At 41.2% G+C, this 27,808-nt stretch overlaps 4 protein-coding genes across 6 annotated transcripts in view; 2 read left to right on the top strand and 2 right to left on the bottom strand.

Annotated features, from left to right (window-relative positions):
* gsk3ba (glycogen synthase kinase 3 beta-a) overlaps window positions 1-11,180 on the top strand; it is a 29,150-nt gene extending 17,970 nt beyond the window's left edge. The window contains exons 4-11 of one of the 3 annotated variants that reach the window (XM_079358304.1): window positions 3,277-3,387; window positions 4,574-4,704; window positions 5,002-5,108; window positions 5,284-5,381; window positions 5,523-5,630; window positions 6,540-6,726; window positions 7,064-7,162; window positions 8,042-11,180. In XM_079358304.1, the coding sequence (XP_079214430.1) occupies window positions 3,277-3,387; window positions 4,574-4,704; window positions 5,002-5,108; window positions 5,284-5,381; window positions 5,523-5,630; window positions 6,540-6,726; window positions 7,064-7,162; window positions 8,042-8,112 (912 nt within the window). In that variant the 3' untranslated portion in view covers window positions 8,113-11,180. The remainder of the gene's footprint in view (window positions 1-3,276; window positions 3,388-4,573; window positions 4,705-5,001; window positions 5,109-5,283; window positions 5,382-5,522; window positions 5,631-6,539; window positions 6,727-7,063; window positions 7,163-8,041) is intronic. The other 2 variants (XM_079358305.1, XM_079358306.1) reach the window with 2 other exon arrangements.
* Window positions 11,181-11,315: 135 nt separating this feature from the next.
* cfap91 (cilia and flagella associated protein 91) lies at window positions 11,316-16,423 on the bottom strand. Its single transcript, XM_079356936.1, has 17 exons — window positions 16,212-16,423; window positions 16,016-16,092; window positions 15,304-15,461; window positions 15,076-15,156; window positions 14,856-14,912; window positions 14,576-14,754; window positions 14,309-14,486; window positions 13,502-13,659; window positions 13,228-13,386; window positions 13,001-13,140; window positions 12,808-12,912; window positions 12,639-12,710; window positions 12,404-12,550; window positions 12,104-12,325; window positions 11,845-11,993; window positions 11,668-11,759; window positions 11,316-11,559 (listed from the first exon to the last, which is right to left on the bottom strand). Exons 1-17 carry the CDS (start codon window positions 16,297-16,299, stop codon window positions 11,348-11,350), a joined length of 2,274 nt encoding a protein of 757 aa, XP_079213062.1. The 5' UTR covers window positions 16,300-16,423; the 3' UTR covers window positions 11,316-11,347.
* A 10-nt stretch (window positions 16,424-16,433) lies between these two features.
* On the top strand, window positions 16,434-23,055 carry LOC306832948 (cell surface glycoprotein CD200 receptor 1-A; the record flags this gene model as incomplete). The annotated part of the gene is made up of 7 exons (XM_079357970.1): window positions 16,434-16,473; window positions 20,356-20,400; window positions 20,903-21,208; window positions 21,791-22,057; window positions 22,206-22,302; window positions 22,393-22,435; window positions 22,547-23,055. Coding segments are annotated over 7 exons (888 nt in total), but the record flags the coding sequence as incomplete, so codon positions are not given.
* A 1,148-nt stretch (window positions 23,056-24,203) lies between these two features.
* On the bottom strand, window positions 24,204-26,556 carry LOC306833057 (uncharacterized protein). The gene is made up of 4 exons (XM_079358113.1): window positions 26,387-26,556; window positions 25,475-25,494; window positions 25,349-25,389; window positions 24,204-24,904 (listed from the first exon to the last, which is right to left on the bottom strand). Exons 1-4 carry the CDS (start codon window positions 26,404-26,406, stop codon window positions 24,716-24,718), a joined length of 270 nt encoding a protein of 89 aa, XP_079214239.1. The 5' UTR covers window positions 26,407-26,556; the 3' UTR covers window positions 24,204-24,715.
* Window positions 26,557-27,808: the final 1,252 nt, after the last annotated feature.

Raw genomic sequence — 27,808 nt, 5'->3', positions numbered from 1 at the left:
TACGCACAATATCTAAACTTTCCTGCCTTTTTTTTTTTTTTTGAAAGAGTTTTACGTAACCCGTCTGCTCCTGCGGCCTAATTCCTCACCCTCCCTCTTTGCCTGTTTAGCCTTTCATATATTCACGAGTGCGTACAGTATAGTACAACAGGACAGGGAAGTCCCTCTCTCTGGCTGTGGCCCAGCCTGGCTGTCTGTCTGGAGGTCGGCTGGAGACTACAAGGCGAGGATATGTCATCCAGCTATCTGACGAACAGGCAGCGCTCCATGTGTCAAATATAGCCGCACATGAACCTTGCACACACCTCGCATGCGGAGGGGACTTTAACCATGACTCTGCAGTTTGGAATGCTCCCATGTCGCACACCTCTTGAGTCTAAAGGAGAGACGGGGAAGAGGGCCGCAGTGACCCGACCACTGGGTATCGGTTAATTTTAGACTCGCACAAGGCACTCCCCTTTAGGGCTGTAAGCCCCGCCCACTCCCCCCCCCCGCCCCTTGCCTAGTGCCATGTGCTCTCTGATCTCTGGGAATCAGAGCGGATTCTTTGTATACTCACATTCTTGACCCTACTCAATTCCAACTTTAATATAGTTCACTAACAGGATTGAGTTTTTTTTTTTGTTTATCCACAATATTCAGTTGTATCTTCTCTAATCTTTGTCATGTTTGCACCAGTTAAATGCCCCTATATTCCCTGTCATGTGTCCATTTTCTTATCCCTCCCCCTCACGATCACTCAATGCTAATTACGGAGACTGGCACGGTGTTGTTGGTGTGGGGATTTACCACCTACAGAGCCCAGTGTGAGAGAGGAAAAGGGGTTGTGTTGCTGGTGAAAAGGGCAAAGGGTAATTTCAGGGAAGTTAAGATAGATAGATACTTTATTGATCCTGAGGGAAATTCAAAGAGTTAAAGACAAGTTGATAGCTAGACGACAGATTTGTTTAAAAAACAAAAAACAAAAAAAAACCGAGGGACAGAGATGACATGGGGTCAGGTCAGAGGTGTGTGTGGGTGGGTGCCCATGTCGCTCTCCCGATGGGAAGCCTCCCACTGGGTGCAGCTGTAAGCAGGTTAGGACCACAGCTGCTGGTGTAGCCGTCAACATGTGCACAGGTAGGCTTATGTAACTGCTGGCATGTGGCGCCCTCGAAACACACAGCGTGCTGCAGCTTTTACCCTTTAACCACTTGTATAATGCGTTTTCAAACAGAGGGCCACAGGTCCAAACTGTGTGGGCAGGTCGGCAAACAGCGGTTTGACTTTAGCCTCTTCAAAGTCTGCAGTGACAAAGATGGTGTGTGACGTGTGTGTGTGTGTGTGTGTGAGACTTGGAGCTGCCCTCTGCTGTGGTGGGTGATTCTTAAAAAAATCACAACTGTGATTTAATAAATGAATAAAGCAAGTCCACATATGCTTGAATGAAGGTCGACCCAGCTTTACTTTGTGTGAGAGTATTAGAACACAATGTTATTAAAGTATCATCGAGGAGCTCTTTGCTCATATTACAGTAAGTTCTATCTTATTGACACACATAAGGCGGGTTTATTTAGTTCACATTGTTGTCACTCTTTGAGCAGAACTCATACATTTTTATGATTCCATGTTTGATCCAGTAGATGGATCTCTACAGATGATTCTTCCCCTCTCAAGCTGGATGAAACCATAAAACACTGTTTATGATGATGCATCTCTCATCACATGTTTTCATGTGAACTATGCATAATCGCCGACTTAGATACACGGCTGCACACTTACTTCTCCAGTGCATTTCATATTGCAGCGGGTCCCTGATTGCAGTTGATAGATAACTGAACCAGTTGTTCAGGTGCCTGCGGTTTGTTCAGCAAATTGGAGGCTGAATTATTTAACCTGGAGTGAGCGAGGAGCCAATCACATCCCCGCCTGGCTATCCATCTGGGAGAGAGAGTCAAGGAAGTGGCTTTGTAGTGAGGCAGGAAGTGAGTCATCACTGTTGCTAGGCTAAATATAGCTTTGGTGGCGCTAGCAGGAGGCAGAGCAGGCCCTCTCGTCGTCACAAATGTTATCAATGGGATTTCAGCGGATTGGAGAAAGAATGGACGCAGACACACACACACACACACACACACACACACACACACTCACAGCTACAGGAGGAAAGTACACTGAGGACAGAATGTGAGGGGGAAGGGAGCGAGTGACCCATGGGCGCATAAATCGATGTTGAAAAGCTGTTTTGGAAACGCCTCTGGTCACCCACGATCACCTGTTTGTCTCTCTGTGTATCGATGAGCCATAGTGAGATGAACACTCAGTTCGGAGGGAGAGAATAATTTAGTTAATTGAAGTTGGAGGCCCCGGGGCTTTATGTATCACACTGCACGTTTAGTGGATGGACTGTTCGCGGACACTGTTCCACAAAGTGTTGGTGTTTCAGTATTATGTTAATTTCCCTACTCGTGGAACTGATTCCATTGTATTAACTCTCGGCGGTTGAGTTTGAATAAGCAGTAACAAACATGGAACTGTCCATAAACCTGTTGATGCTTGAACACGTTCCACCCCTTCAGCAAGGCCAGGAGCTTCTCCACTCAAACCTTTTAAGGGACGAGAACAACGAGCTAAAACTGTGATCTGCACTTATGCATTTAAAGGCCTCAAACAAAAGTTCCGTGGAAGAGACACCTCACGACTCAGCGGCTGCTAACCGTGCTCAGAATCAAAGCGAAGAGGAAGTCCTAGAATAATTGGGTGGAGGAGCCTGGACACGGCGTCCTCCTCGGGGTCGGCGCTCTCCGGGGGACAGCGTGCACAGACCCGCCCTTCAATCAACGCCCCGTCCACCCACGGAACGAGGAAATGATATCATTGTCTGCGGCCACTGTTGGAGTACACGCTGTAATGATGCATGCTAGGATGTGTTTCCTGTCCTCAAGGGAAGAGTCCTTTTACAATGGACCGCCAGTTAGACTTTTGAAGGAAAAAAAAACAACTGTTGGTTACATCAGCTTACAAACGGCTTCTTTCATCAGGGGAAGTGAAGGAGAGACGGAGAGAAGGAGGAGGAGGGTTTGATAGGAAGTTATTTCCTGACCTACTTGGCAGCTGGAAGGAGTCATTTGAATGTGATTTTTGGTCATTTATTTTGTAAGGGCTTGTATTGTTAGCATTTGCAGGGATTTTCTACTTGCACACAATGGTTTGGACTATATTTCTTTCTCCTCTGTTTGTGCATGTTTGACCTCCTTCGTGACTCGTTTTTTTTTTTTTTTTTCTTCCTCTCTCCAACAGAAAGATGAAGTGTATCTAAACCTGGTTCTGGATTATGTTCCTGAGACCGTCTACAGAGTGGCCAGACACTACAGCCGAGCCAAACAGACTCTGCCCATGGTTTATGTCAAGGTACAGTTTGTGTGTAACGTGTCCTCATGAACAAGGCCAGGTGAAATGTTAAATCACGTCCTCACACAGTGTGCACTCGGTGTCTTATCGCAGCGTCACTCCTTTATTGACGCTCTGTGTGAGCTCCTCGAGTTCTGTTTAAATGATAGATAGATAGATAGATAGATACTTTATTGATCCCGAGGGAAATTCAAATGTTCAGTCGATTGAACGTTTTTGGTTGAGAATTTTCCAACGATTTATTCTCAACAACAGCATAAACACGAACAAATTAATTCTATAAACGTTTATGTACTTGATAAAGATATAATGTAGTCATTTCAGGTTTTCATTCAAATATTTGATGCCTTTTTTTTCTTTTGAGATATAAAAGTCAGAAATCAGGGAGCGTGGAGTGACCCACGGGAAAAGGGGCCCACAGGTCTGATTTGAACACACTTACTGCTAGACTTCCAGCGGCCGCATGTTGGACGTTTTCTCGAATCTTTCACATAAAATCATACGTTTTAGTGAACTTCTTACTCTTCAAACGCTTTCCTGAAACAGTCTTCCTGAACTCTTGACGGCGTGCAGCTTCCTCAGGCCAGCTGTCCATAGCGACCACGATCTATTAGTCATGAATAGTATGATAATAATGATCATAAAATAGGCTTCATATCTCTGATAGTGTTCTATTAAGCTTGATAGAGATGTGTGGAAGGAAAAGTAGACGATATATAAAGATTATTTGCAGCTGTGTGTGGGTTTAAAAGAGTGGAAAAGAATCCGTGTGACTGAGGTGGCACATTTCTGATTTCTGAGTTTATAAAGTCGAGGAGTTTGAAGAAGCCTTGTGGGGACGCTGTCGTCCAAACACTGCTGATGAATTGTTCTGTGCTTTAGTTGGGCTGATTTGAAGTCTTTAGTGGTTGTTTCTATCCGTTTATCCTGTCGTGAAAAACTGACGGCTGTTTGTTTAGTGCTAACCTCTGTGTGTGTGTGTGTGTGTGTGTGTGTGTGTGTGTGTGTGTGTGTGTGTGTGTGTGTGTGTGTGTGTGTGTGTGTGTGTGTGTGTGTGTGTGTGTGTGTGTGTGTGTGTGTGTGTGTGTGTGTGTGTGTGTGTGTGTGTGTGTGTGTGTGTGTGTGTGTGTGTGTGTGTGTGTGTGTGTGTGTGTGTGTTTTATGTGTGTGTGTTTTATGTGTGTAGCTGTACATGTACCAGCTGTTCAGGAGCCTGGCATACATCCACTCGTTTGGAATCTGTCATCGGGACATCAAGCCTCAGAATCTGCTGCTGGATCCAGAGACCGCTGTGCTCAAGCTCTGTGACTTTGGCAGGTGAGACGCAGTCACCGTGTTTCCACAGATCCTGAAATTCTTCCAGCATGTAAAAGGACAGTTTGATATTCTGTTCACCAAACCTGCTGGGGACATAACACTTGTGCCAGCAGCTAGTAAGCTAACTGTCTGAAGACAAAACAGCTGCAGTGGATATCGTGGATGGTTGTTTTGTATTTTTATTCAGAAAATAAATACATGTGAGAAACCTTCTCCAGATGGGTTTATTTCTTCTTCTTTGGGTGAAAAAGCAGCAGAGTGAAGGGGTGATGATGTGTGCTTTGACTTTGTGTGCAGTGCTAAGCAGCTGGTCCGTGGAGAGCCCAACGTGTCGTACATCTGCTCTCGCTACTATCGAGCTCCGGAGCTCATCTTTGGGGCGACTGACTACACCTCCAGCATAGGTACGCCCACTCCAGCTGTAACATTTCACTCTGGATCCACTCACTTAAGCTGCATCACAACTCTGTTTCATGTTTGATCATCAAAAGATTGTCACACGTTACGTTTTATTCGATGCATGTCCCGGCTGTGAATTTGTTCCTAAAAGACCATTTCATTATCTGTCTTTTTCCTTAGATGTGTGGTCAGCTGGCTGTGTGCTGGCAGAGCTGTTGCTAGGACAACCAATCTTCCCCGGTGACAGCGGCGTGGATCAGTTGGTTGAAATTATCAAGGTGATCACAGAGAGGGCGGTGGGAGAGATGGAGGAAAAAAAACGTCTTAAACTTTTTTTTTTTTTTTTTACATTGAACAAGTAAATGTAGAAAGAAGCCAACGACCTAAATTTCGGTCTCGTCTGTCCTGTTCTCCTGCAGGTCCTTGGCACCCCGACTCGAGAGCAAATCAGGGAGATGAACCCCAACTACACCGAGTTCAAATTCCCCCAGATTAAGGCACATCCTTGGACTAAGGTGAGTCAACAGGTACAAAAAGCCCCTTTTTTCTTTTCTAAGATCCACAGCATCTCTTGTCTCCATGCTTGTGTTTTTGTCATACTGTTGTCACGTGCCGCTTCACCGCCATTGAACCTCATCTCCATCTGTCAGAGCTACAGAGGACCCCAGCAGCCCGACGTCATGGCACACACTGATCTGTGTCTTTTAGATCAGCCTGGTGAACCAAGGAGAGCTGCCGTTAGACGCTCACATTGGTGTTAATGGAGCAGGTTTTTCAGACACTTTGGAGATGAAGTTATAAAAGAATTTCGTCGTCCAATTTGGAAATGTCTTAAAAGCTCAAAAACGTGTTCTGACTTTACCTCCTGACTTTACAGCTGGTGATTTGACGTTAATATTCGGCCGATTATTTGTTACAGGCTGTGAAACGCGCTGTATGGGTTTGTTGAACCCGTGTCATCTCGTTTCAAGAACAACAAACTGACCAAACTATCCCATCAGTCTTCAGGATCAGCGTCTTTAATGAGCACTAAATGGATTTCAAACAGGTGCAGAAAACTAGTGTCCTCCCATTGGTCCCCCCCCTCTGTGCTTTCATTGGATAACAGATGCACCCAATCAGCAGTCAGCAGCAGCTTTTTCTTGTTGGCGTCTCAAGCGCCCTGCTGTGGTCGCTCTCTGCAACTGCGTGCAGTCTATATTACTTTGGACTGTTGCAGCAGTCAAAAACCTTCCTTCACTGGTTGAAATCCCTGCGTGCAAACGAAAACACTTAGTCCAGAGGGTTTGATAAAGTTCACTGAGTGTAAGTGAGAGGGCACACGTTCATTTTTGTGTGTTTGTTTGTTCAGCAACATTGAATTGTCTCCTTTTTGTTTCAAATCCTCCTGTAATCACTCCCCGTGGTCTCGTCTTTCGTCTTAACTTGTGTTTCAGGTGTTCAGGCCGCGTACGCCTCCGGAGGCCATCGCCCTGTGCTCCCGCCTCCTGGAGTACACGCCCACGGCTCGCCTCACTCCTCTCGAGGCCTGCGCACACTCCTTCTTTGACGAGCTACGTGACCCCAACGTCAAACTGCCCAACGGGAGAGAGAAGCCCTCGCTTTTCAATTTCACCACCCAGGGTACGCACACAGGAGTCGCTCACAGAAAAAAAACAAAGTGAAGTTTAACTTGCAGATATATTTTACCAACATATTTACCATCCTTAAATGGAAAACACACATTTGTCATATCATAGAGAGGATTCCCACCCCTTCCCTGACTATATCGAACCCAAATAGGCTGGACCATTAGAGTCTAAAGCTCCAGAGGCAAACCTCAAATCATCGTGTCATATCTAAATGATAATTTGACAAAAAGGCAAATCTAAAAATCATATCCAGCGATCCATCCAAGAATTGCAGTGAACAAATAAACACTTTTTTTTTTTTTTTTTTTTTGTTACTTTTTGTCATTCAGAGTTATCCAGTAATCCCTCTCTGGCCTCCATACTCATCCCTGCCCACGCCCGCAGTCAGGCCGCAGCCTCCACCCCAACCAACGCATCTGCCACCACAGGTTAGAGGCACGCTTCGATATCTGTTCATCCCATCAGCGCTCTTCTTGTGACTTTATTGTTGCTGCTTAGTGTCTCATTTAAGGGACACAACAGATGAGATGTTTCTTATGTGAACGGGTTCTCAGCAGGTTGAACGTGCGTTCGGAGATTTGCCTGTTTTGCGTTTCGAGTTTTCGGACAAAGTTATTGGCGGGGACGCCCCCGTCTCCTGCAGCGTCTCTGTTCTGCAGGGAAACGTTTCCCTCTTGATTTACAACACAGCTCGCCGTCACGCTGACGCTCTGCAGTTACACACGACAAATTCACCAATTGAACCATGCTCATCATGGAAACATATCAGACTTTGCAAAGAGCCAGCGGTGCTACAAAACTGAACAGAGGCAGTGGCCTTGTAATTTCATGAGTTTATGGATTATTATTATATTTGCAATGTATCGTCCTGTGTACATGGAAGGTGACTTTAATCCTTGATAGAATTTCATTCGTAAGAGATTTAGGATGTGTGCGTCACAACATCTCTGAAGTTAAAGTTAGAGCTAATACATAGAACCCCTCAAATAAGAAGCAAAGTGAGCAATAAAGCTGCTGTTTGCACAAGATGGCATCATACCTGCTGCTCATTTGCTTGCATTTACGCCTGGAAGCTTCCAAGTACATCTGGAAGCTTCCAGGTCGGTCACCAAGCAGCTTCAGAATGCTGTTGGAGGTCTTGATTCATTGTAGAAGCTGAGCTGGATCCATTCATGATGTTTTGGCAGTCGTCAGTAAGGATGCTCTGGAGAGAGTTCCCTCTCACTGTCCCACTACCTCTTTATCTCTTCTTTGTGTCTGCATATCTCATTTAACAATGTCATCTTTCTTTATCTTCCTGTCCATAGATGGCAGCAGCACAGAGCGAGGTCCCAGCACCACCACCGCCTCTGCCTCAGCCTCCAACTCCACCTCTTGAGTCCGCAGACCACCCACACACCCGCCCCGGTCTCAGCCCCAGCCCAAGGCCTCTCCATTGCCCCGGCCAGGGGCTGAGCTCCGCTCCGCTCAGCGCTGCTCTGCTCAGCGCTGCTCTGCTCCCTGACAGCAGCGGAGCGATGCTGATGCAGTCGGGGTTCAACAGCTAGCCAACAGCCCCACGCCACAACCATAAACCAAGCACCCCTGATCTGTCCCCCTTTCTCATCCAGCTGTTTGAACTCTACTCCATCTCTCTGCGCCCTCTCAACGGGGGGAAAGTGAAGCGCAGGGCCAGAGGTGTCTTCGACTGTACTCTTGATAAAAGTACACTGTACATGTATACACAATGCTAGCCTGCTAATGTTTGTAAGAGGACAATCTGTAGAAAAAGTCCTAAGCTGTGCCCCCTCCCAGCCCTCTCTTTCTCTGTCCTCTTCCATTTTTCTGCAAACTCATCCTTTGATCTCAGACCCCCCCCCCCCCCCCCCCCCCCGTGTTCGCTGGCCAACCCCCTCCCACTCTTCACCTCGCTCCTTCAGGGCTTCCTCCTGTAGTGCATGGCCTGAGTATGATTAGGATCACCCGGGGGTCTCCTGCCCTCTCAAATCCACTTCCACAGACAAGGCATGAGGCTCACGCACGGGTATACACACATACACGCTCATAAACACACACACACACACACACACACACACACACACACACACACACACACACACACACACACACACACACGGATGCATGATGACCCTGATGTATGTGGGAAAAGAAGAAGTAGTCCCACCGAAGAAGGGGGGGGTGGGTGGTAAAGTTGGGACAGGTTATTTTTTCTTTGCCGGGGGTTGTTTGTTTCTGGGGTTGTTTTTAAATGGTTAGCTGCTGTTTTACTCGACCTTATCTTAAAGTTTAGTTTTTTACTCCCGGGCAGATTTTTTTTTTTTTTCTTTTTTCTTTTCTTTTCTTGGATTGCCATGTTCGATGGATGTGTCATGTATCTGGTCCTGTGTGCTTGTATAATATATACATACAATACAAAACAAACCATGCATTCATACACAGTTTATATATTACTTTTCCTTATGTATAAAAAGTATATATAGATATATGTATATTAACTACAATGGTTCAGAAATCATTTATGGTGAGCTCATATCTGGCAGAGCAGCGGCAATATTTGCTGCTGCCTAAAGACAATAGATTTATTGAAGGTGGTGTTTTGTTTTGCTGGAGTGTGTTTCGATTCCAGCACTCTCTTCCCTGTTCTCCTGCGTTGTCTGTAATATGGCTGTAGATGGATTTAGGGCATTGCTCTATTCTCTGTCTTTGTACCAACTCTGTCTGTAGCAGTGTTTCTGTGACAGTGCAGCGTCTAGACAAACATCTATTTCTCTCTCTCTCTCTCTCTTTCTGTCTCTGTGAAGATTTTTTTCTTTCACTTTTTTTTCTTTCCTCGACTTCCCTGAGTCGTCTCGACGGTGATCTTTCATTTGTCGTCGCCTCTCTCTCACTTTCTCTCTCTCTCGTGCTATTGTGACCACTGACTACAGTGTTAGGTTAGTCTCCTTCCCACCTCCACCTGCCGCACATAGAGCCACTTGGTACAGTCTGTCGAAGGGTCTTATTTACACAGAATACTCACGTCTAGAAAAAGAAACAAAAAGGAAAAAAAGCTGAATTTGTATATACAGTATAAATGCTCCTCACCAAAATTCTGACTTCTATGTTTTTTTTTCATGTTTTTTGTTTCTTTTTTTCCATGTTGTGTTCAAGGTATGTATATATGCAGACCCATGTACTGTTTATGAGCAAAAACAAAGACAAGGAAAGTGTCGGGGAAAAAGTAAAACAATAAAAAAAAAAAGAGAGAAAAGACAGAATCAGGGCAAAACTGATGTTGTTCATGGATATTGTAGATGATGATGAGCTTTATCCAGCCATATGTTCAATCTTACCTGTACAGTACAGTAGATGACAGCTGTATTATTGTAACGAGAACTAGTCATGTATAGTGTAACTATAGTTTGGAGTGCCTTTGCTTTCATACACCTTCGCCTTGTTTCCCTCCCTCACTTGCCCCCCCCCCCCACCCACCAAGCTGTGACTCTCCCTTTGGTGCTGTTGAATGTCCTGCTTTCTCGAGACACGCTCTTCCACCTGATTTTCAGCTGCCACCTTTCTTTTTTTCTTTGCACACTTAATGTAGAACTACAGATGTTAATTGTAAGGATATTCTCCTTAACTGAAGTGTTTATTTAAGATGTTTTATCTTAGACACAAGTGCGCGTACAAACACAAACTGTCCTGGCACAGACTTCGGGGCATGAAGTTGGTAGGGTAGTGGGAGATGTTTTAGATGGCAGCAGGGTTTTTCTAAAGGCATCATATACTGTGTGTGTGTTATATATTTATATATATATTATATATATAAATATATATATATATGCATATATACACACAGTATGGATTCTGTATTACTCGGTGTTGGTTCTGTTACCAAAGCCAAACTAAGATATAGTCATGATGAACCATCCTCAGAGGCAGCTCCTTGTCTCTCTGTTGTCCTCCCCCCCCCGTCTGTGTACTCAGGGGAACTTCAGTAGCACCTAAGGGGGTCCAGTCATGTAGCCTCTGTCCCGTTTCCGGCTTGCTGTAATTTTTGCATTCATGAACGTGTTGCTACCACCAGACAGTTAAACCACCTCACCTCACTCTACCCCAAAATTCCAGTTCAATAAAAACACAAAGTTACCAAAAAAAAGAAGGCAAACAAGTATATATGCTAGTGTGACATTTAACACTAGCATATATATGCTAACTGGGGTGAAATAAAAAGAAAAATCACAGACAATACTACGAAAAACATCCTGTGTAACAGTACTACTACTTGAATGCCTCTGTTTGTGACTGAATTTATTTTTCTTTTTTGTTTGTTTTTGTTTGTTTTCTTCTGTGAAGGTATGCTAAATGTGCACCTCTGTAAATATTCCCTCTGCGTGCTCTGAGGAATAGTTCCCTGGTACTGTAATTTGCATTAAATAAAGAGTAGGATAGCCTGGAAATGATCAAGCTCTTTGTTTGTTACATCTTTTTTTAGTGTGCTGCCATCTCTTAACATTGATTTTAAAAAAAAACCCCATCTGAAATGTCGGACAAATAGACTTTAATTAGACGACGGGACAGTAATTAAGACATCAGCCTGTATCTTAGACACTTAGTATATTTGTAGTTTCTCTTCACTCAGTCAGACTATGCTCTTGTTTTTCTTTTTGGCCCTGTTCTGTTTCCACTTGGTGGATCACCTCCTCCAAGATCTGATTGGAGGCTCTTTCAGATGGACAGGTGAGCTGTGAGGCCGCTTGAACACTAGGAAGGAATCCAGAGTGAGCAGCAGTCCCTTGAATGAGACTCCGAGCTGCCTGCAAGTGTCTGAGCTGCTTCTCTTGCACTAGGAGAGAAAGCAATCAGTTAGGTCAGTGAGCAAGGTCTCTTCAATGTAAATTGTCTATTTTTATTTTTTTTGGTCTATTTTGTGAGGGCGCTTAATTTCACAAACCTCTTCTTCTGACGGTGATCTTCTCAACCTCGGGAATAAGGAAACTGTACACCAATTCTGACACAATCTCCTCAGACTGAAGATTGTTCAAGCTACTCACAAACACAAGATATTTGTTATGCTTAGACTTAAATTTCTATTCAATTCAACAACCATGAATGATGAGGTATCCATTACCTTTCCTCCATGGCATAAGCAATATCATTGACCTCCTTCGCTCTCCTGCGGATCTCCTCTCTGGCCTGCTGGTCAGCTGTCTGCTCCACGCTCTCTAAGATGATGTCCTCCAAATACAGATCCAAAGTTTCCTGGTGGACCTGCACCACCTTGGACAAACACACCCAAGCTACACTTGAAATGATTCACCACAAACACCTATTGTCTTAGAGCTGCTTCCTTTGCATTTTTACAACCAAAAACCGGTACATGTACACACTTGTCTGAAGATCTCGTATTCTTCTATGCGCCTACGCTCCTCCAACTGTCTCCTCCCGCTCTCCTCAGCCTCTCTCAGGCGACGATCTCTCTCAGCCAACAGTGTGAAGGCATGGATCCTGCGCTCCTCTTGGAGACGAATCAGATCCTTGGACAAGTAGTTGAACAGGTGTTCAAGCTCTGCACCTACCGCTCCAGCCTGAGACGCCAACTCCCGAGCTGTCTGCGATGAGAGAAAGAGAGGGGAAATAAGATTTTGTTGTACTTCATAAAAATGTGCAAGTATTTGACTGTGTTTCACCTTATGTCTGAGTTTGTCTCGCAGTTTTTTCTGGGTCAGTGTTAGTTCTTTGTCAGCCCTCTGTAACTCCTGCTCCTCTGCCTGCAGTGCATTGACTGTTCTCAGTACCTGGATGAGCTCAAGATGGTTCTCTTTGCCCGAAAACATCTGCACCACAACAAGCAGACATTAATACAGACTAACTTCCTACTAGAAACTGTAGGCATACATGGAGAACACACACGCCCGTTCCGACCTCAAACTGGACACTTCTCCCTCTCAACAGTCTCTGCAAATGGATTACTGCAAGCTCTGTCTCCTCCTCTCCCTAATAAGAAAATATAGATCATTTAACAAAGAGCTTCTCAAATAAGCGTAGGCTGAACAAGTTCAAGTGTCAGTTTGTCCCACACATATTAGCTGACCTCTTTGGGTTTCATCACTTTGGGAGTGACAGGACGAGGTATAGGTTTCTCCTTCAGCAGCAGAAAGTGCAGGTACTCCTCTTGCTTTTTCTCCTCCCTCAGTGCCTACGAAGTCAGAAGTGATGACACACACTGTATGTACAGGATGTCGAACTTGAGTCATTCTGGAGAAACATATTTTGTTCTGCTTTACCTTGTATTTCTCCATTAGTTTAACTGCTTTAGTCACTGGGGGCTTGATCACTGCCTTGGTGGTTTTGACTTTTGGTTTTGGTCTCATCACTTTTGGCTTGAGAGCTGAAGCATAAAGTCCTGCTTCTAGCTCTTGCAAGCCTATGAACCACAAAATGAAACATTTCAAACAAAACATGCTGTTAGGAAATAACAAGCTGTGAATGTTATTGTTTTTTAAATCCAGACCTTCATATGTGTCCAAGTAGAAGCTTTTTAACTCTTTGCTGAAGGCATCCGTGGAGGCTCGAGGAGCAAACGTCTGAGAATCTGAAAAGCTTTTGACAGTTGCGCGTTGCTCTTTCCTCTCTTTCAGATTTCTCCTCTTGGCTTCCAGTTTTCTCAATGCTACAGACAGAAAAATAGTGATACTTTTATAATAGGAGGAAACAAAGCCTTCATTAATTAATACATTCAGGATCTCATATATATTGTATAAGAGAAGAGGCAGCGGATTTCTTACACCTGAGGTAGTCCTTGTGTATCTTGTTCAGCTTGGCCTCCTTTTCTTTTAGCTGCTTTGAATATATCTGGTTCAGTCTGTCACTTGTGACCTCTTTCTGTGTCTCATCTCTCTGCTTCAACAGGTCCTCCAGAAGAGCAAGACGAGCCTCCTGCAACCTGGCCAAACACCACAGAAACCACCAAAAAACCCACCGAAAGAGAGCATTGCAGATGGGCAGGTTTTGGATTGTACTGACAGCAGTAATATTAAAGTTAGAGGTTATTCAGGGTTGCTTTATAAGGTCAGAAATAAAGATGAACATATCAGAAAAAAAAATTAAATAAATAAATCATCCAAAGTGTATGTTTAAAAAAAAAAGAAAATTCTCGTATGTGCCAGCATTTACCCACTCTGTCCACTTGGGGGCAGCAAAAACGAGCTTTGACCCCAACACGTAGTCATAGGAACATTCTATACAGATGTATTACCATTGACCAATTTCACATTTTCTATAATAATGTGATCTTTCTGAAGTAAAAACAATATACATTATTTTAAAGCTGCAATATGTTAAATGTGAATGTTTCCAGAACACAATACACGCAGCTGCACAAGTTCTGGGACTTTATTGTAAGCTTTGGGGCAGTTTTTTTTTATCACGGGAGGGTTAAGCTGTAATGAATCTTGGACAATAGGAACTTGCAGGAGTCTTAAACGACAGCACTAACAAGTTTTAGGTAAGTATTTGGTTAAGTTTTAGATTTATGTACTGTCCAGTTAGACCAAAAAGATGAATAATAGAGGATGAGGTACAGAACTACGAACTTTTCGATTTCTCCTTCTCTGAATGCCCACTCTTCGGCCTCCATCTCTTCCATCATGCGTCTTCTTTTGTCAAGCTGACTGATGTCATCCAATGGAGGGAGCGAGGCCTCCCAAACTCGTCTGGCACGGGCCCGCTGTATCATCTCCACTTCTGCCAGCCCTACAGGCAGACCTCGACCTGAAGAGAAATGTCATTCAACAGAGAAGTTTATAATGTGATTATTAGAAGTTGATAACTGCAGAGGAGTGTAAGACTTGTTCAGGTACCCCAGGTCAAAGCTGCCAGTTGCAGAAGCTCTGAGGGAGTTGTCCCAGGTCGTACCACATACTCTGGGCTGTATGGGTCTGTCTGTGTTTCACTTTCCCTGTAGTCAGTCTGAACCCCCACAGTGCGGTGAGTCGGCTGTTGCTCAGCATACTTCAAACCAGTGGATTCAAAATTCTCTCTGAGAAGATGAAAAAAAAGAAAAGAAGAAATAATCCCATTGGGCAGCAAAGTGGAAAAGTTAACATTGAAGGGGAAAAGCTAGGAAATGGTCGAACTTACTTTGGTAAAGTGAAAATGTCATTTGGGGGGACTTGCCGTAAGGAGTGGATCAAGGGGCTAATAGGAACACAGTAGAAGAACAAATCAGTACATAATGGAGACAGCAGGACACTCTGGTAAACTGTCATTATGTCAGCTAGGGTGAAAGGCCTCACAAAGTTTGTCAGATTGTTTTTCCAACATATTCACAATGTTACAACTGCAGGCTGGCGAAACAAACCGTTTCAAATACTTCCAGTGGTCTGCTCCGGTTACATGGCAAGCCTCCCTCTTCAGCCATAAAGTGTCATTTGGGATAACCCTGAGAAGAGGGCAATCAAGAATCACAGCTACATGCTCATATGTTCATAAGGGACACAGTTTACATTTGTCACAAGTAATAGACTGAACCATGACTTAAAACACTCAGTAAGCACTGCTGATTATGAACATGGTGTGTTTGTGTTACCCAGCCAGCTGCTGCAGTGCTTCTCTGCGCTGTTCTGCGTGGCCTCGCCAGCAACGATTAATAAAAGAAGGTACAGGGTCTGCGGAGTCCAGTTGAACAGTATAGCGTGGGTGGTGAGACAGGTTACTGAACATGGACCCAAATTTAGGCACTCTTTTCTGATGAAGGCAGAGAGGAAGACTTGTAAACAACTTTTTTACACAGACAAAAGCCTATAGGGCTGAAACGTATTCTGTAAACTTTATTATGAAAAGTGTAATATGTTATTGAGTTGCTGACATGTTTTGCTACATATCCTCACATTAACAACTGAGAAAATATGGTTTGGCAGTAACTTGTTGATAGTGGATGAGAGGTAAACGTGTGCAATCGTTATGACTATTACAATAGTTCAAGTGAACACTTCAGCTATAAAATGGGGGTTATATCTCGATATGGTGTTACTCTTTTGTGAAGCACTTTGGGCTGCATGTTTTATGCATGAAATGTGAAATAAAGCTGAGTTGAGTACTAAGGATAAAATAACAATCAAGGAGTTATATTTTATTCGAAACAAATACTATGTATTCTTACTGGCTACGAAATAAAGAAATAAAAAAACAACAACATATTACAAAAAAAAAACAGTCCAAGCTAATCAAGTGTGTAATCGTGACTGTTGTTGATAAAGGATCGAGCCTATCAGTATGTGGTTTGTTATGACGTAACTTACAACTCGGTATTGTGAGGCGTAGGCCTTGAGGCTGGACCTTGCATGGTCTACCTCAGATGACACTGTGTAAACTGGATCTGTGGCAAAAACAAAAACAAACAAAGTCAACCAAATGAGCTAATGTTATAAGTGACTCAGCAAAGGTTCAAATGCGAACTCACGTCAAGTCCCGTTTGGTCACGTGTAGGCTACTTACCATACAGGTAGTCATAAACCCGTTGCCGCGTGACGACTTTACTGGCTTCATTTTTCTTAGGAACTGTGCGAGTAATAGATACGCTCATTTTCTTAATTTAAGTAACATGTAAAGTGTCTTTTAGCCGCCCTACAAGACCCTGACAAGCAGCGCTATCGTCAGAGCGCTCAGTTAACAGCGTTACCATGGTGACGGTAAACGGACCGTTTTTAAGGTGGGAGGGGCGATTCCGGGTGCACTTCCTCGTTTCCTGCACAGAAAGGTAGGCCTGTGTTGTTGTTTGGCATGAATCTCCACAAATGAGAGGCAAATTACAAAGTGTTTATTTGATGAAAAAGTCTGAGGTCCAAATCGGTGTTTCTGGTCGGAGACAGGGGAGAAGTCGATACCACTCTGATTCTGATTCACCATAAAGGAATATTTCCATAAAACCAAGAAAATCACGTTTAATCTCAAGCCGATTTGCTTGAAGTGACTGTCCGCTGTTGTACCTTTGGCTGAGGCTCATGGGTATTGCAGTTTTACAAGACTCCGGGTGCATCCGAGTTGCAGAGAGCCAAGTCATTCAGACTATCCGTGCTGTATACTTTTAGTACCTACTGTTTAGTAGGCAGACAATTGTTTCTTACTTCGTTTAATTCATTCAGTATGGAAACAGTCAGGTAAACAAAACAGTATCACAATGTAAAACAAGTAAAAACAGATGAAATATAAAAATAAAGTAGGCTTACAGTTCGTACATGAAAGTAGCCTACAAATGAAAGACAGCAATATACACTATAAACCAAGAAAGACATACAGGCTACATAAATATGAAAATCATTACTTAAATACAGGGGAAACGGTTTTATGATAATGCATACATTCGTTAAGTTTCAGCAGGGACTTTAATTCTAGATTAGAAATTGATTCAATGAATTCATGCTCGTTTGTTTTGATTTGGAGGTGCACCTGAAGTGACGTTTTACGTTTAATTAGGCACAGCATTGTGGATGGCAAAATACAATTCATTTTTCTGAAAGGATTCAATAAAAAAAAACTGTATTTGTCCCCAGGCTCAATTCAAAGAAACATAGAACAATAAATGAATGACAGTGTAGGTATACTAAAATTTCACCAGAGATTAAATGTCAAACTGTAAGTACAATGCATCTGATCCATACAACCCAGAAGTTATCCATACTGAAATATTCAGTCTACTGAGGTGGACCAAAAAAAATGCCCACTGAATGACTATGAAGGATTAGTCTACTGAAATCCCCACTGAAAAGTATGCACTGCATACTGAACCGAGGCTATTCAGAATGGGCCACTATCTTTCAAAAGTCAAATGTTTAACTGGTGAATTTATTTGAGCCTTAATTGAGCCCAATACTCCATACATAGCCTACTAGGCTATGCGATATGTTACATTTGCTGAGATCGGGAGGGTGAAGAATGTTATACCTTGGGTCAAATGAAAGGATTGTTGTATTGAAGTTGAAAAATGAGGTCTCTTTGTTTTTTTTGTATCATCAACTGTCACTCCTGGTCTGATATGAACAATACATGAAGTCATTTGCTATGTCTTGTAGAACTGATCTGTATTTTTCTAGTTTCTTCTTATTCAAAATTGATATAACATGTTTTGTTTCACTTTATACTTTTTTTTTTTTTTAATCTGAACCCTTCAGGGTTTATTTTCTACCAAAAAGGTTTATGCTGACATCAACAGGAAGTTTGTGTTATCAAAGGGAAACAGTGTACACACAGGCCTTCGCACAAAATGTGCCCCCTTTTCAGTCAACTTTTACATATTTGTCTGAGCCTTTTCAATTTGAGGAACACTGCTGAGGAACCTTACTTCACATGTGGCAGATTTCACAACTCTGTGGAAAAGATGGTTTAAAGTGCTAATCGTGCCAGCTCACAGTCAGCTGAACTTCTCCTGCCTAAATGTGAAATAAACAATGTCTAATATTAGATCTCAGGAAAAAGGAGAACTGTCTTGTGACTAGTTAGAACCTGGATTACTGCGAAAACTGTTTTCAAAACCAACCTGCAGATTCTTCTTTCAACCAGAAGATTTTGTCTTGACAGTTTCTCTGCAGCATGCAGGCAGAGTGAGCGCACACAAAACAACAGGAAAAGCTGAGTTATTATCAGGCGGTTTAACGATAATATATATAAGACCTATATTATCAGGATGTCTCGGTTCAAGCCTAGCCCACTTAGAAACCACAAACTCCACAGCGAGCTTACACATCAAAATCACGTATCTACAATAACTCTGAAATGAGTTGTCAGCTAATCTGTGGCATTCAAATTGTACTGGAGTCAGTGATAATGCCTGCACCCACACAAGTGCAAGTCAGAGATTCTTTACGATTCAGGCAAACAAGCTCCTTTGTCAAATAAAATTTATCAGCATGAAATATGTCCCCTGAAATCTAAACTCAAACACAGTGACACTTATGAAAGCTCTATTGCTTTGATAAAGTTGGTTTAGCATGCTGCTGCTTCAACTAAATGGTTTGATTGTAGTTGCCTTTATTTGAGTCATAGTAAGAGAGATTTGGGTATAAACGAAACTACAGCCTCCAAAGTTTCCAAACATAATTCAAACGTTCTTCTTAGTTGAAAAGAAAATAGAGCATATAAGATCTTAAAGAAGATAAAGCATTAGTTGTGTGTACCCCACAGAGCTCCACATTCATACACTGTAGAGCAAGGCTACTTGACATACTGTGTATCATGTCTATTTTGTTTGTTGTCTAGCTTTTAGTGTTGCCTTTGTGAAAGGGTGATCATGTGACAAACAAAAGGAAACTGGTGTGTTGACTTATCAGACGTCATCCTGTGTGGTAGACGGAGGCAGATGTTTAAGTGGAACGTAGTTTGGGGATGGGGGAAGAAAAAGAAGAAGGGAGGGATTAGTTAGTCAGATGTTTTTGAGTGTATTCATCATAAAGGCTGCCAAAGCATTTTCAGTTTAGTCTGTATGTGGTGGAGAGGCCGTTCTTGACTCTGAACTTACACGGCATAAAAAGTAGAACAAGGAGAATTATCAACCAAACTAAATGACATGGTATCTCCTGCAAAACCAGCTTGATGTTAGTGTTCAGGACTGAAGATAAAGTTAAGGACTTCCTGCTTTTCCCACTGGAGTAAGAGGACTATTTTGGCCAGTTTGCTGAGGAGCCATCACACAACAAGAGATGACGTACTCGCTTTGGATATATGGCGTGGTTACACTCATATTGACTGAAGCATGGGGAGAAGATCCAGGTTTGAACTTTTAAAAAATCATGAGCGGATTATCTAAGGCCTAGGTTATTGCCTCAGTGAGATGCTAAGCTCTACAATGAAGTCTTCATGACTGAATTACTGAGCTACTGTTGATAGTCTACCATTTGTGGTATTATATACTCTGTTTCGACCTGGTGGCACTGGATTGCCATGCTTGTGACTTTCAGAAACTAGGTTAGGTTAGGGAAATAGGTTCATAATAATAAATGTCAAAATAGTTAATATTTAGAGTAGTTGTAAACTGTCAATGTGACTTAAGTGTTCGTCTCTGTCTCACGGTGTAGACAGTCAGTGGAAAGAGGTGTGCTGAGAGAGGCTGAACTGCGGGGAAAATCTGAAATCATGAGAAAGTTACCCGAGAGTTTCTGAATGAGCAAAGCGGCACTTTGCTTCAGTGGAAATCATGTTTTTAGGCAAGAGAAACATGATGATGCAGCGTTTCTCCACTGTGGGGTGTCAGAAAAGTGGGTTTGAGGTCTGTGGTTTTTGTTGTAGCCCGCTTCATGTACGGGGTTTTGTTTACACCTTTAAGAGTAAACAAATTTTAGACCCCCACAAACATTCAGCGGTAATTCATACAACGCAGAATTTTCTGAAACTTTTTCAGAAAATGGTTTCTGTCAGAACTGTAAACTGTGTGATGTCCTGCTGCTGTAAACCATGTCATATCAATTGTACTTAAAGAGTTTAACACCTGAGCTATTTTATAAGAAACCAACTAAAGACAAATAACAGATTAACCACATTAATTTTTGCTGATTCAAGTAAACATTTTAACCACTACCTGCTGCTTTCCGACTGAATAACCCCTCGCTGTTTTACTAACTTTCCTTGCACCCACCTCCGTCTTCTTCAGGATCTAATCAAAGCACCATTGTGATCCCCAGCACTTCTCCTGATGGTAAACTTAACTTCCCTTCTTTTAGTCAATTTACATGTATCTCCCTGTGCCTGTGTTCACCCTCTGTCGGTGCGCTGCCCTTAAAACTGTACACTGTGGAAAAGAATTTCCCCTCGGGGACAATAAAATAAAAAGTCTAAAGTCTAATCATTGTTCCCTTTTTTTAAAGGCTTTTAATGCCACCAGACTATTTCTAGGTTTCAGTTTTCTTGTTAATCAGATGTCCGAGTTTTTGACCTAAATTCAAAGGAATCAGCAAATTTGCTTTGAAGCATGTTTGTCTTTGAGAAGAAAAGTTTAGTCTTACTTTTTAGTTATCTGTTAGTTGTAAAACTTCCTTTTTAAAATGACAAGTTTTCCTCATCGGACGAATCTTAACACACGTTTTTATTGTTTTAATCCTGTTATGAAAGGCATGTAACATAAATAGAACGTCAGGTATATTGTGTTTCATTCATTGCATTTCAATTTGTTTAAACGTATCTTATCTTCTTCTTCACAGTTGTCAGAAATGAATCGTTCAACCAGGGAAAGGATGTAAACCTGACATGCAGCGAGAAGACGTGGAATGAGACCATTTATATAATCTGGGATATAACGCTGAAAGACAAACCCTGTAAAGTATCCTTAAGCGGTACTGGACTCAGCTTAGACACCTGCAAAGATGGGAAGTCTCTTCGAAACACATCCAGCTCTCAGTCGTACCTGCACATCCCAAACTTCTCAAGTAACGACGTGGGTATCTACAAATGCCAGTTGTCTTACAAAGGAGGATTAGTGAATGTTGTCATCAATGTGGCTACGACAGGTAAGATCATTTTAACCAGAAAAAAAAAAGAATCAACATTGCATCATCTTCTCTGATTGACTTTTGGCATTACTTTTGCCCATTGAAAGCATTCATTTAACCAACAGTACCATATCCTCATAAAGATAGAGCTGCTATGTTCATTTTCCTAAATTTGTTAAAGCATCTGTGGGGATCTTTCATTGTGTGTTCATTTTGGCACCTATGAACAAAGTTGTCTTTGCTTTCATCATCATTTCTCAGCCTTCTTAAAACAATTTTGCTTTAACTGCCATCAAGCTGCTGCTTTCATTTTCTTTTCTCACTGTCCCCCGGCTTTTCTTTTCTCACTGTCCCCCGGCTTTTCTTTTCTCAGACCCTGAACCCGCTCATCTGCAAACATCCTCTTCCCATTAGTGCTGGAACTTACTGATGTTACATTTTTTTAAAATTCTATATAATCTAAAAGATCCTGAAATTATATAAAAGACAATTTAAGCCATTTTGTGTACTTGGTTTAATATTTTTGATGTGATTAAGTTGTGCTTACCTTAATACAAAGTTCTGAGTCTCATATCTGCTGATATATCTCTCTTTACTCAGTTCCTCCCGTTGTGTCAGTGTGGTTTGAACGTGTGTACAACAAGACGGTGGTAATATGCAAGGCTGAAAAAGGAACTCCTGCGGCCAACATCAGCTGGAACGTTCCTGGGAATTCGTCTGTGAAACCTGTTCTCACAGACCATGGACTTATTACAGTCGAAAGTCATCTGTTACTTCCTGAGGGAACAGACCCAGAAAACATTAGCTGTATCGTCAGGCATCCATGCTGGGAAAGGGAACAGCTTTTCTGGGTGAACCCAAGAAAAGGTCAGAGTTTTTTTGTTTTTTTTTTCATCTAAAAGAAACACCTTCAGTGTTTCATACAATGGGTTTACTTCAAATTTCAAAAACAGATGTGTGTTGTTTAGGTGTGTAAAAACTATTAACATCCACAATCTTTCCTTTCTCACTGTAGTTATTGTTCCTTGGCTGCTCGTTCTCATTGTTGTGATAATCACCGTGTTGGTAGCAGGATTTTTATTTATTGCACAAAAGAAACTAAGAATTTTGAGGTAAGAATTATTAACTGAGAAATGAATGAATTAAAAAAGGTGCTTTCTACCATTTCCGTTTGTTTACTTAGATGTGCACTTTTTTTTCAGGCAACGGCAGCAGTGTGACGACTCCTCATCCAAATCTCCACCAGTAGGTTATCTTTCTGTAACTATACAGTTTATTTTTTTGTTTTCATTCAACACATTATTCAACTGTGTTCATTATACCTCTGTTTTTTTTGTTTTTTTGTTTTTTTTTCAGATAGAGGATGTGGAGGAAGTGGAGCCGTATGCCAGTTATGTTCAAAGAGTGAACTCTATCTATAACTCATCTGCCGATTTGTTCACATAAAATTTCACACAATCACACTCTGTGAGAAACGGATGGCTTTTGTAAAACTGAGATATGGCCAAATAGTAAAGAGAGATGTGAAGATGATAAACTTTGATACAGCCTAAATAGGGGATGTACCCAATGCCTCAAACTGGCTCCAAAGCACAGTACGGGTGTGGGTGTCATGAAGAACATTAATACTAATGTTGTGAACAGAAAGTTGGGGGATGACATACAGCAAAGAGCAGAAGTCGGATTTTAAACTAAGGCTGCTGTGTCCGGAACTTAAACTTTTGTTCATTGGGGAACACGACTTAATCACTAGGCCACTAGCGGCCCTTCTATCACATATTTAAGCACGGTCTGTAAAGTGTTGTTCATCTTTTGTATGTTATATTGCTGAAGTCAACTATTAAAAGACTTAAGAAATGAAAAAAGCTGTTATTTAATGATTCAAGATAATGTGTGTATTATTTTAATTGTATTGTATCTGTCTATCTCTCTCTCGATAGATAGATAGATAGATAGATAGATAGATAGATAGATAATAGTTAATTTGAACAAAGTTACAGACATACGACAAATAAAAACATAACTGCAGGCTCCTGTAAGCCTACAGTTACCTATAAGGTTGACAAGGTGCCCTTGCCAAAGTACCAGTCATAAGCAGTTGCCTAATTTAGCTGACCTGTATGTGTAAGCATGCAGAGCTTCAATCTAGAACTTAAGTTACTGAACATGTGTCATCCAAACCTTAACAGCTGGTTACATTTCTGTAAGGCTGCACTTTATATGCTTTTCACTGCACATAAACACACTTTGTCAAATAGACCAGATAGGATCCAATCTGAAGGAACTCTTCTGCCATCTACTGTTGGTCATCAGAACATCATGATCATGAGCTGTTAAAGTCCACAATTCTCATCATATTCACTCTTCGTAGATAGTCATTTGCCTAATTTACATTTGAGCTGTTTTGTTTTCTGTAATAATACCTTCTCTTCAAGCTCTGCATTGATTGAGGCCTTCCTTACATTTTTGTCAAATCAGCAGCCCCCTTACACCAGCAGGGGTCTAACACTTTATGTTTGATCTCTGTTATTATTATTATTTATTTTTTTACATATATTTTATTTAGTTTTTCAAAAACCACAGAACAGAAAAATCCCAACATTGCAGGATAAGACACAAAGACAGAAACACTTGCAGCAAGACAAAACACAGTAAAGCAAGACAAAAAACAAAACCGAAAAGAAAAAAAAAAATCTGATCTCTGCTATTGAGTTATTGGCCATGTCAGCTGTTCCATCCTCACCATCACATTGATTATTAAGTTGAAAAGAAAAGAGGAAACCGTTTTCCTTCAGATGCATTTCTGTCCACAAAAACATGACACCTTTGTATTCTCTTGCTTTTTTTTCATTTCCTATTTTAAAGGGGGCAAACAACTAAGTGAAAGTTTTAACTTACTTCAAAATGACTTCAAAACCCAAATTTCATGAAAAGTTGTTGATGCAGTTTGTTGATACAAAACAAAAATAGAACAAGTATATAATATTTTTTTCTGTAAAGTTGTCTTTTAAAAGTGAATAACAGTATGCTGCTGTTTCATATGAGTCCATTTCAACATAAATAGATAGATACAGGCACACAAAACATTGAAAATGTTATTGTCACATCATAAATACATCTTTGTTGTATATTTAGGTTGTGACTTTGAAAGTAGGTGAAGGACATTATTTCATCAGAGACCTAACATGTAGCCCCTTTATAAAATACATTTTACAAAACTGATGTACAACAACCTCTTGCATTTCCAAAAGTCCTCAACTAACACCAGGTGTTGTCCCCTTCGATTTTCTCATTTCTGACAATGTGCTTATCAAAGGACAGAATCCAGGCACATCATACCATAACGAATAGATCAAATTTTTTTTAGAAAAAATGCAATGCAAGTTTGTCTGTCATGTGCAAGAACGCCACAGTTGAGACGAGGCTAGAGCCACAGTTTCTTCAGTTATGACATGGTTGACAGCTCTACTGCTTTGCAGCTGAAATGCAAATGAGTTCTTGGAAGCTGTCTAAAGAGTCTTACGTTCAGCCCATCAATACATAATCATCTTCACAATCGTCTTTAATGGAGCCTTGAGACGGATGATGGTGTTGGAGCGCTGCAGGTACGTAAACTGTTGCATAGTCACAATCATCCACAATGGAAGCTCTATTTCTTCTTGTTGATTTAGCGTTGCTGTGGTCAATAGAGGCATACGTTACATCCTCGTTTGGCTGTTATGAAAAAACACACAGTGAGAAGACAATTACTTGGTTCTTAACTTGAATTTCCCCCGGGATCAATAAAGTATCTATCTATCTATCTATTGATAGATAGACTTTATTTGGCATGGACATTACAGATACTATGGATGAACCAATCCAATGCAATGTTGAAGTTTTTTCAACAGCAGTCCACATATGGTTGACATCATTTATTAGGCTGTTAAACAGTGCAACTAGAATTTGTTCAGATGTGGTTAGTGGCTATGACTTCCTGGGGATGAAACATACACCACTACAGTTTCTTTACAACAGAGGCCTAACACTAATGTTTATCATATATGCAAATCTAACATGGTAGCAATTATGGCAAGCCTGTATCATAAAAGCACACAGGCATACAGTGCTTAACTGGAACCAACAAAAAAGACTCAATATTGATGTTGGAAAGCCTACCTGTGTGTTTGTGCTGTTTTTGTCATTGGTTGTGGAGTCCCCTGAAATAGAAAACAGTGAATGGAACTTTGTTGAGGCTTCATATATTGCACAGTATTGTAACAACACTATCATTTGTGTAGTTACCTTTCCTTTTCTTCTTGGTCCTGAGAGTAAGACAAGTGAAATGATCAGATCAGTAAGAAAAGTGTCATGGATAACACAACATTAACCACTTTTTTAAATAGATCAGTAAAACGCACAAGGCTGGAATTGATTTGAAATACTTAACATGTGGATAATAGTTTCTGATTTGGATTAAAGTGTTTTTAAAAAATCCTAGAAATCCCAAAGCGTTGTCATGAAATTATATCTGCAACTGCTATTTCGAGGTGTTAACCTCCTGCAGTTTCCTTGACTGCTCATCAGATTACAATGCCTGATGCAACAGGAAACACTTTGTCTTTCAACTCGCTTCTGTCAATTTCAGTCTGTATTTTACAGTGTTGTTGTATCGTGTGTATGTTATTTCCCCAAAGCTTAACCAGGGACAAGGACTGAAAATTAGCCATGGCTAGAGGTCCTACATACTGTAGGTCGCATCAGTTGCATTTGTATGAGATGTAACTGTACATGTCCTGTCCCTGACAAATAAACAAACAAAAAATAAATAAATAGATATGTCAGTGACTGAAAGCACAGCGACATGTGTTTAAACAAACAAGTATCACAGCAGAGATTACAGTGATCTACTGTTATCCATTAATGGCAGTGAAACTGGCTTAACCCAAATGTATTTTAAGACGGTTATCACAATTTCCTGGAAGAAAAAAATGCAGAAGCTGCACGCCACATGCTCAAATACAGCAATGTCTCATTAAAACAAGTGCACCAAAGCTTTTGTACATATGTTTAACTTAATTGATTTCACTTGTTTTGAACATGTTTTTGCAAATGGAACAGTTTAAAATAAGCAAAAGAATGTACTGAATACTTGCTGGATAATAAATTGTGGCATCTAAAATTGCTCTTTACTTAGTGCATCGAATGACTACTTACCCTGAAGTGCAGTTTCCCATGTTGTGGCCTCACAATCGGATGTTCACTCTGTATTTGACAGCAGGTGGCTGGTACCAGTGTTTGATCTGTAAGGAACAACTTCACAGCTTGATGCTGTGGTAGACACTGACCTCACTGATCTCTCTGCTGTTGTATCTGAACGTGCACACACGCACACACACACACACACACACACACACACACCACAGTGGAGAGAGAGAGAGAGAGAGAGAGAGATACGGGTGGAGGGACAGTGGCCTTTTTGTTTTATTCTGATTACCTGTGTCACATTACACACACTTACAGATCGATGCTCGCTAGTAAACAGACCTAAATTTGTGTGCTGTGTAGCGTTTCTAACAAGCAATACTCTTAGTTACAGTATAAAGAATTAATGCATGAGTTGCTTGGTTCAGTCTTCAACAAAATGTTCAGGATTAGTGCATGTTGTTCTGCCTGCTTATTGCATTATAAACAAGAAAATCAGTAATGTGATGAATAATTCACCTACATATCGGCATACATTACAGTCTTTTTCTTCAAAATGACTATGACTCCATTGCACTTAAAAAAAGACAAGAAAAATATCCTCAAGTCTAAATGCAATATATAATATTATAATCCAACTTTTCGAAGAAGTGCACATTTCCTTTGTGATGGCTGAGATCTTTATTTTCAAATGAACAGTTCTAGCTTCTTCTATGAGTCCTATTGCAAAACAGTACTGTCACTGTTGTGTGTCTCATTTATTTGAATAATTTTGCAACTGTTGTCGATACAAAACATCGAAAGTCACTCACCTTCTGTCTAGCTCAGTGGAAAGTCCAATTTATGTTACAAAGGAGTCTTTGTTAGAGTATGAATAGATCTTTATGGATGTAAAGTTTAGAGACACATCCTTATCATATGCAAAATTGTTGTAGGTACTGTCAGTTTTAGTACTCTAAAAATAGCAAATCAGAGAAGCAGTCTTTATTTCAATAATATTCATTCATGTAGACACAACTATATTCATCAGTTAGTCAAACAGCTATTCAGCCTTTGTCATAGTCTTTACAAATATTTCTAAATATGTAACATATAAATGTATATGAATAAAGACTCAATGGCCTCTAACCTTGCATTGGATAGTACAACATCAAGCACCAGAGGGCGTTGTACAGCAACTGTAGATTTTTACATACTGATCAGGATCATTCACTTATTCTGATAAAGAATGATAACTGTTGTATGACACCCTCTATTCGTTAAACTGAAAGAAGAAAATATTAACAGACTACATCCCTATTACACCCATATTCAGTTGTTTCTGAAACGTTGAAGCGTTGTGTTGAGTCTAGTTAATTCCAACAGCGTGCAACTCTGACAGACTTTTATTTTTATCTGCTGAGCTGCAGAAATGGGCACTGATTAGATACACAA

Source organism: Symphodus melops (assembly GCF_947650265.1).
Source record: "Symphodus melops genome assembly, chromosome: 12".
Taxonomy (NCBI): Eukaryota; Metazoa; Chordata; class Actinopteri; order Labriformes; family Labridae; genus Symphodus; species Symphodus melops.
The sequence above is the reverse complement of the archived record's forward strand: the minus strand, read 5'-3'. Positions and strand labels throughout refer to the sequence as shown.

Excerpts from the sequence above, each read along its gene's own strand:
- cfap91 (XM_079356936.1), bottom strand. The coding sequence starts at position 16,299 with ATGAGCGTATCTATTACTCGCACAGTTCCTAAGAAAAATGAAGCCAGT. Across the intron at positions 13,141-13,227 it reads CTACTTGGACACATATGAAG|GCTTGCAAGAGCTAGAAGCA; the intron begins GTCTGGATTTAA and ends TGTGGTTCATAG. Across the intron at positions 12,913-13,000 it reads AACTAATGGAGAAATACAAG|GCACTGAGGGAGGAGAAAAA; the intron begins GTAAAGCAGAAC and ends CTGACTTCGTAG.
- LOC306833057 (XM_079358113.1), bottom strand. The coding sequence starts at position 26,406 with ATGGGAAACTGCACTTCAGG. Across the intron at positions 25,495-26,386 it reads ATGGGAAACTGCACTTCAGG|GACCAAGAAGAAAAGGAAAG; the intron begins GTAAGTAGTCAT and ends TCTTACTCTCAG. Across the intron at positions 25,390-25,474 it reads GACCAAGAAGAAAAGGAAAG|GGGACTCCACAACCAATGAC; the intron begins GTAACTACACAA and ends TTTCTATTTCAG.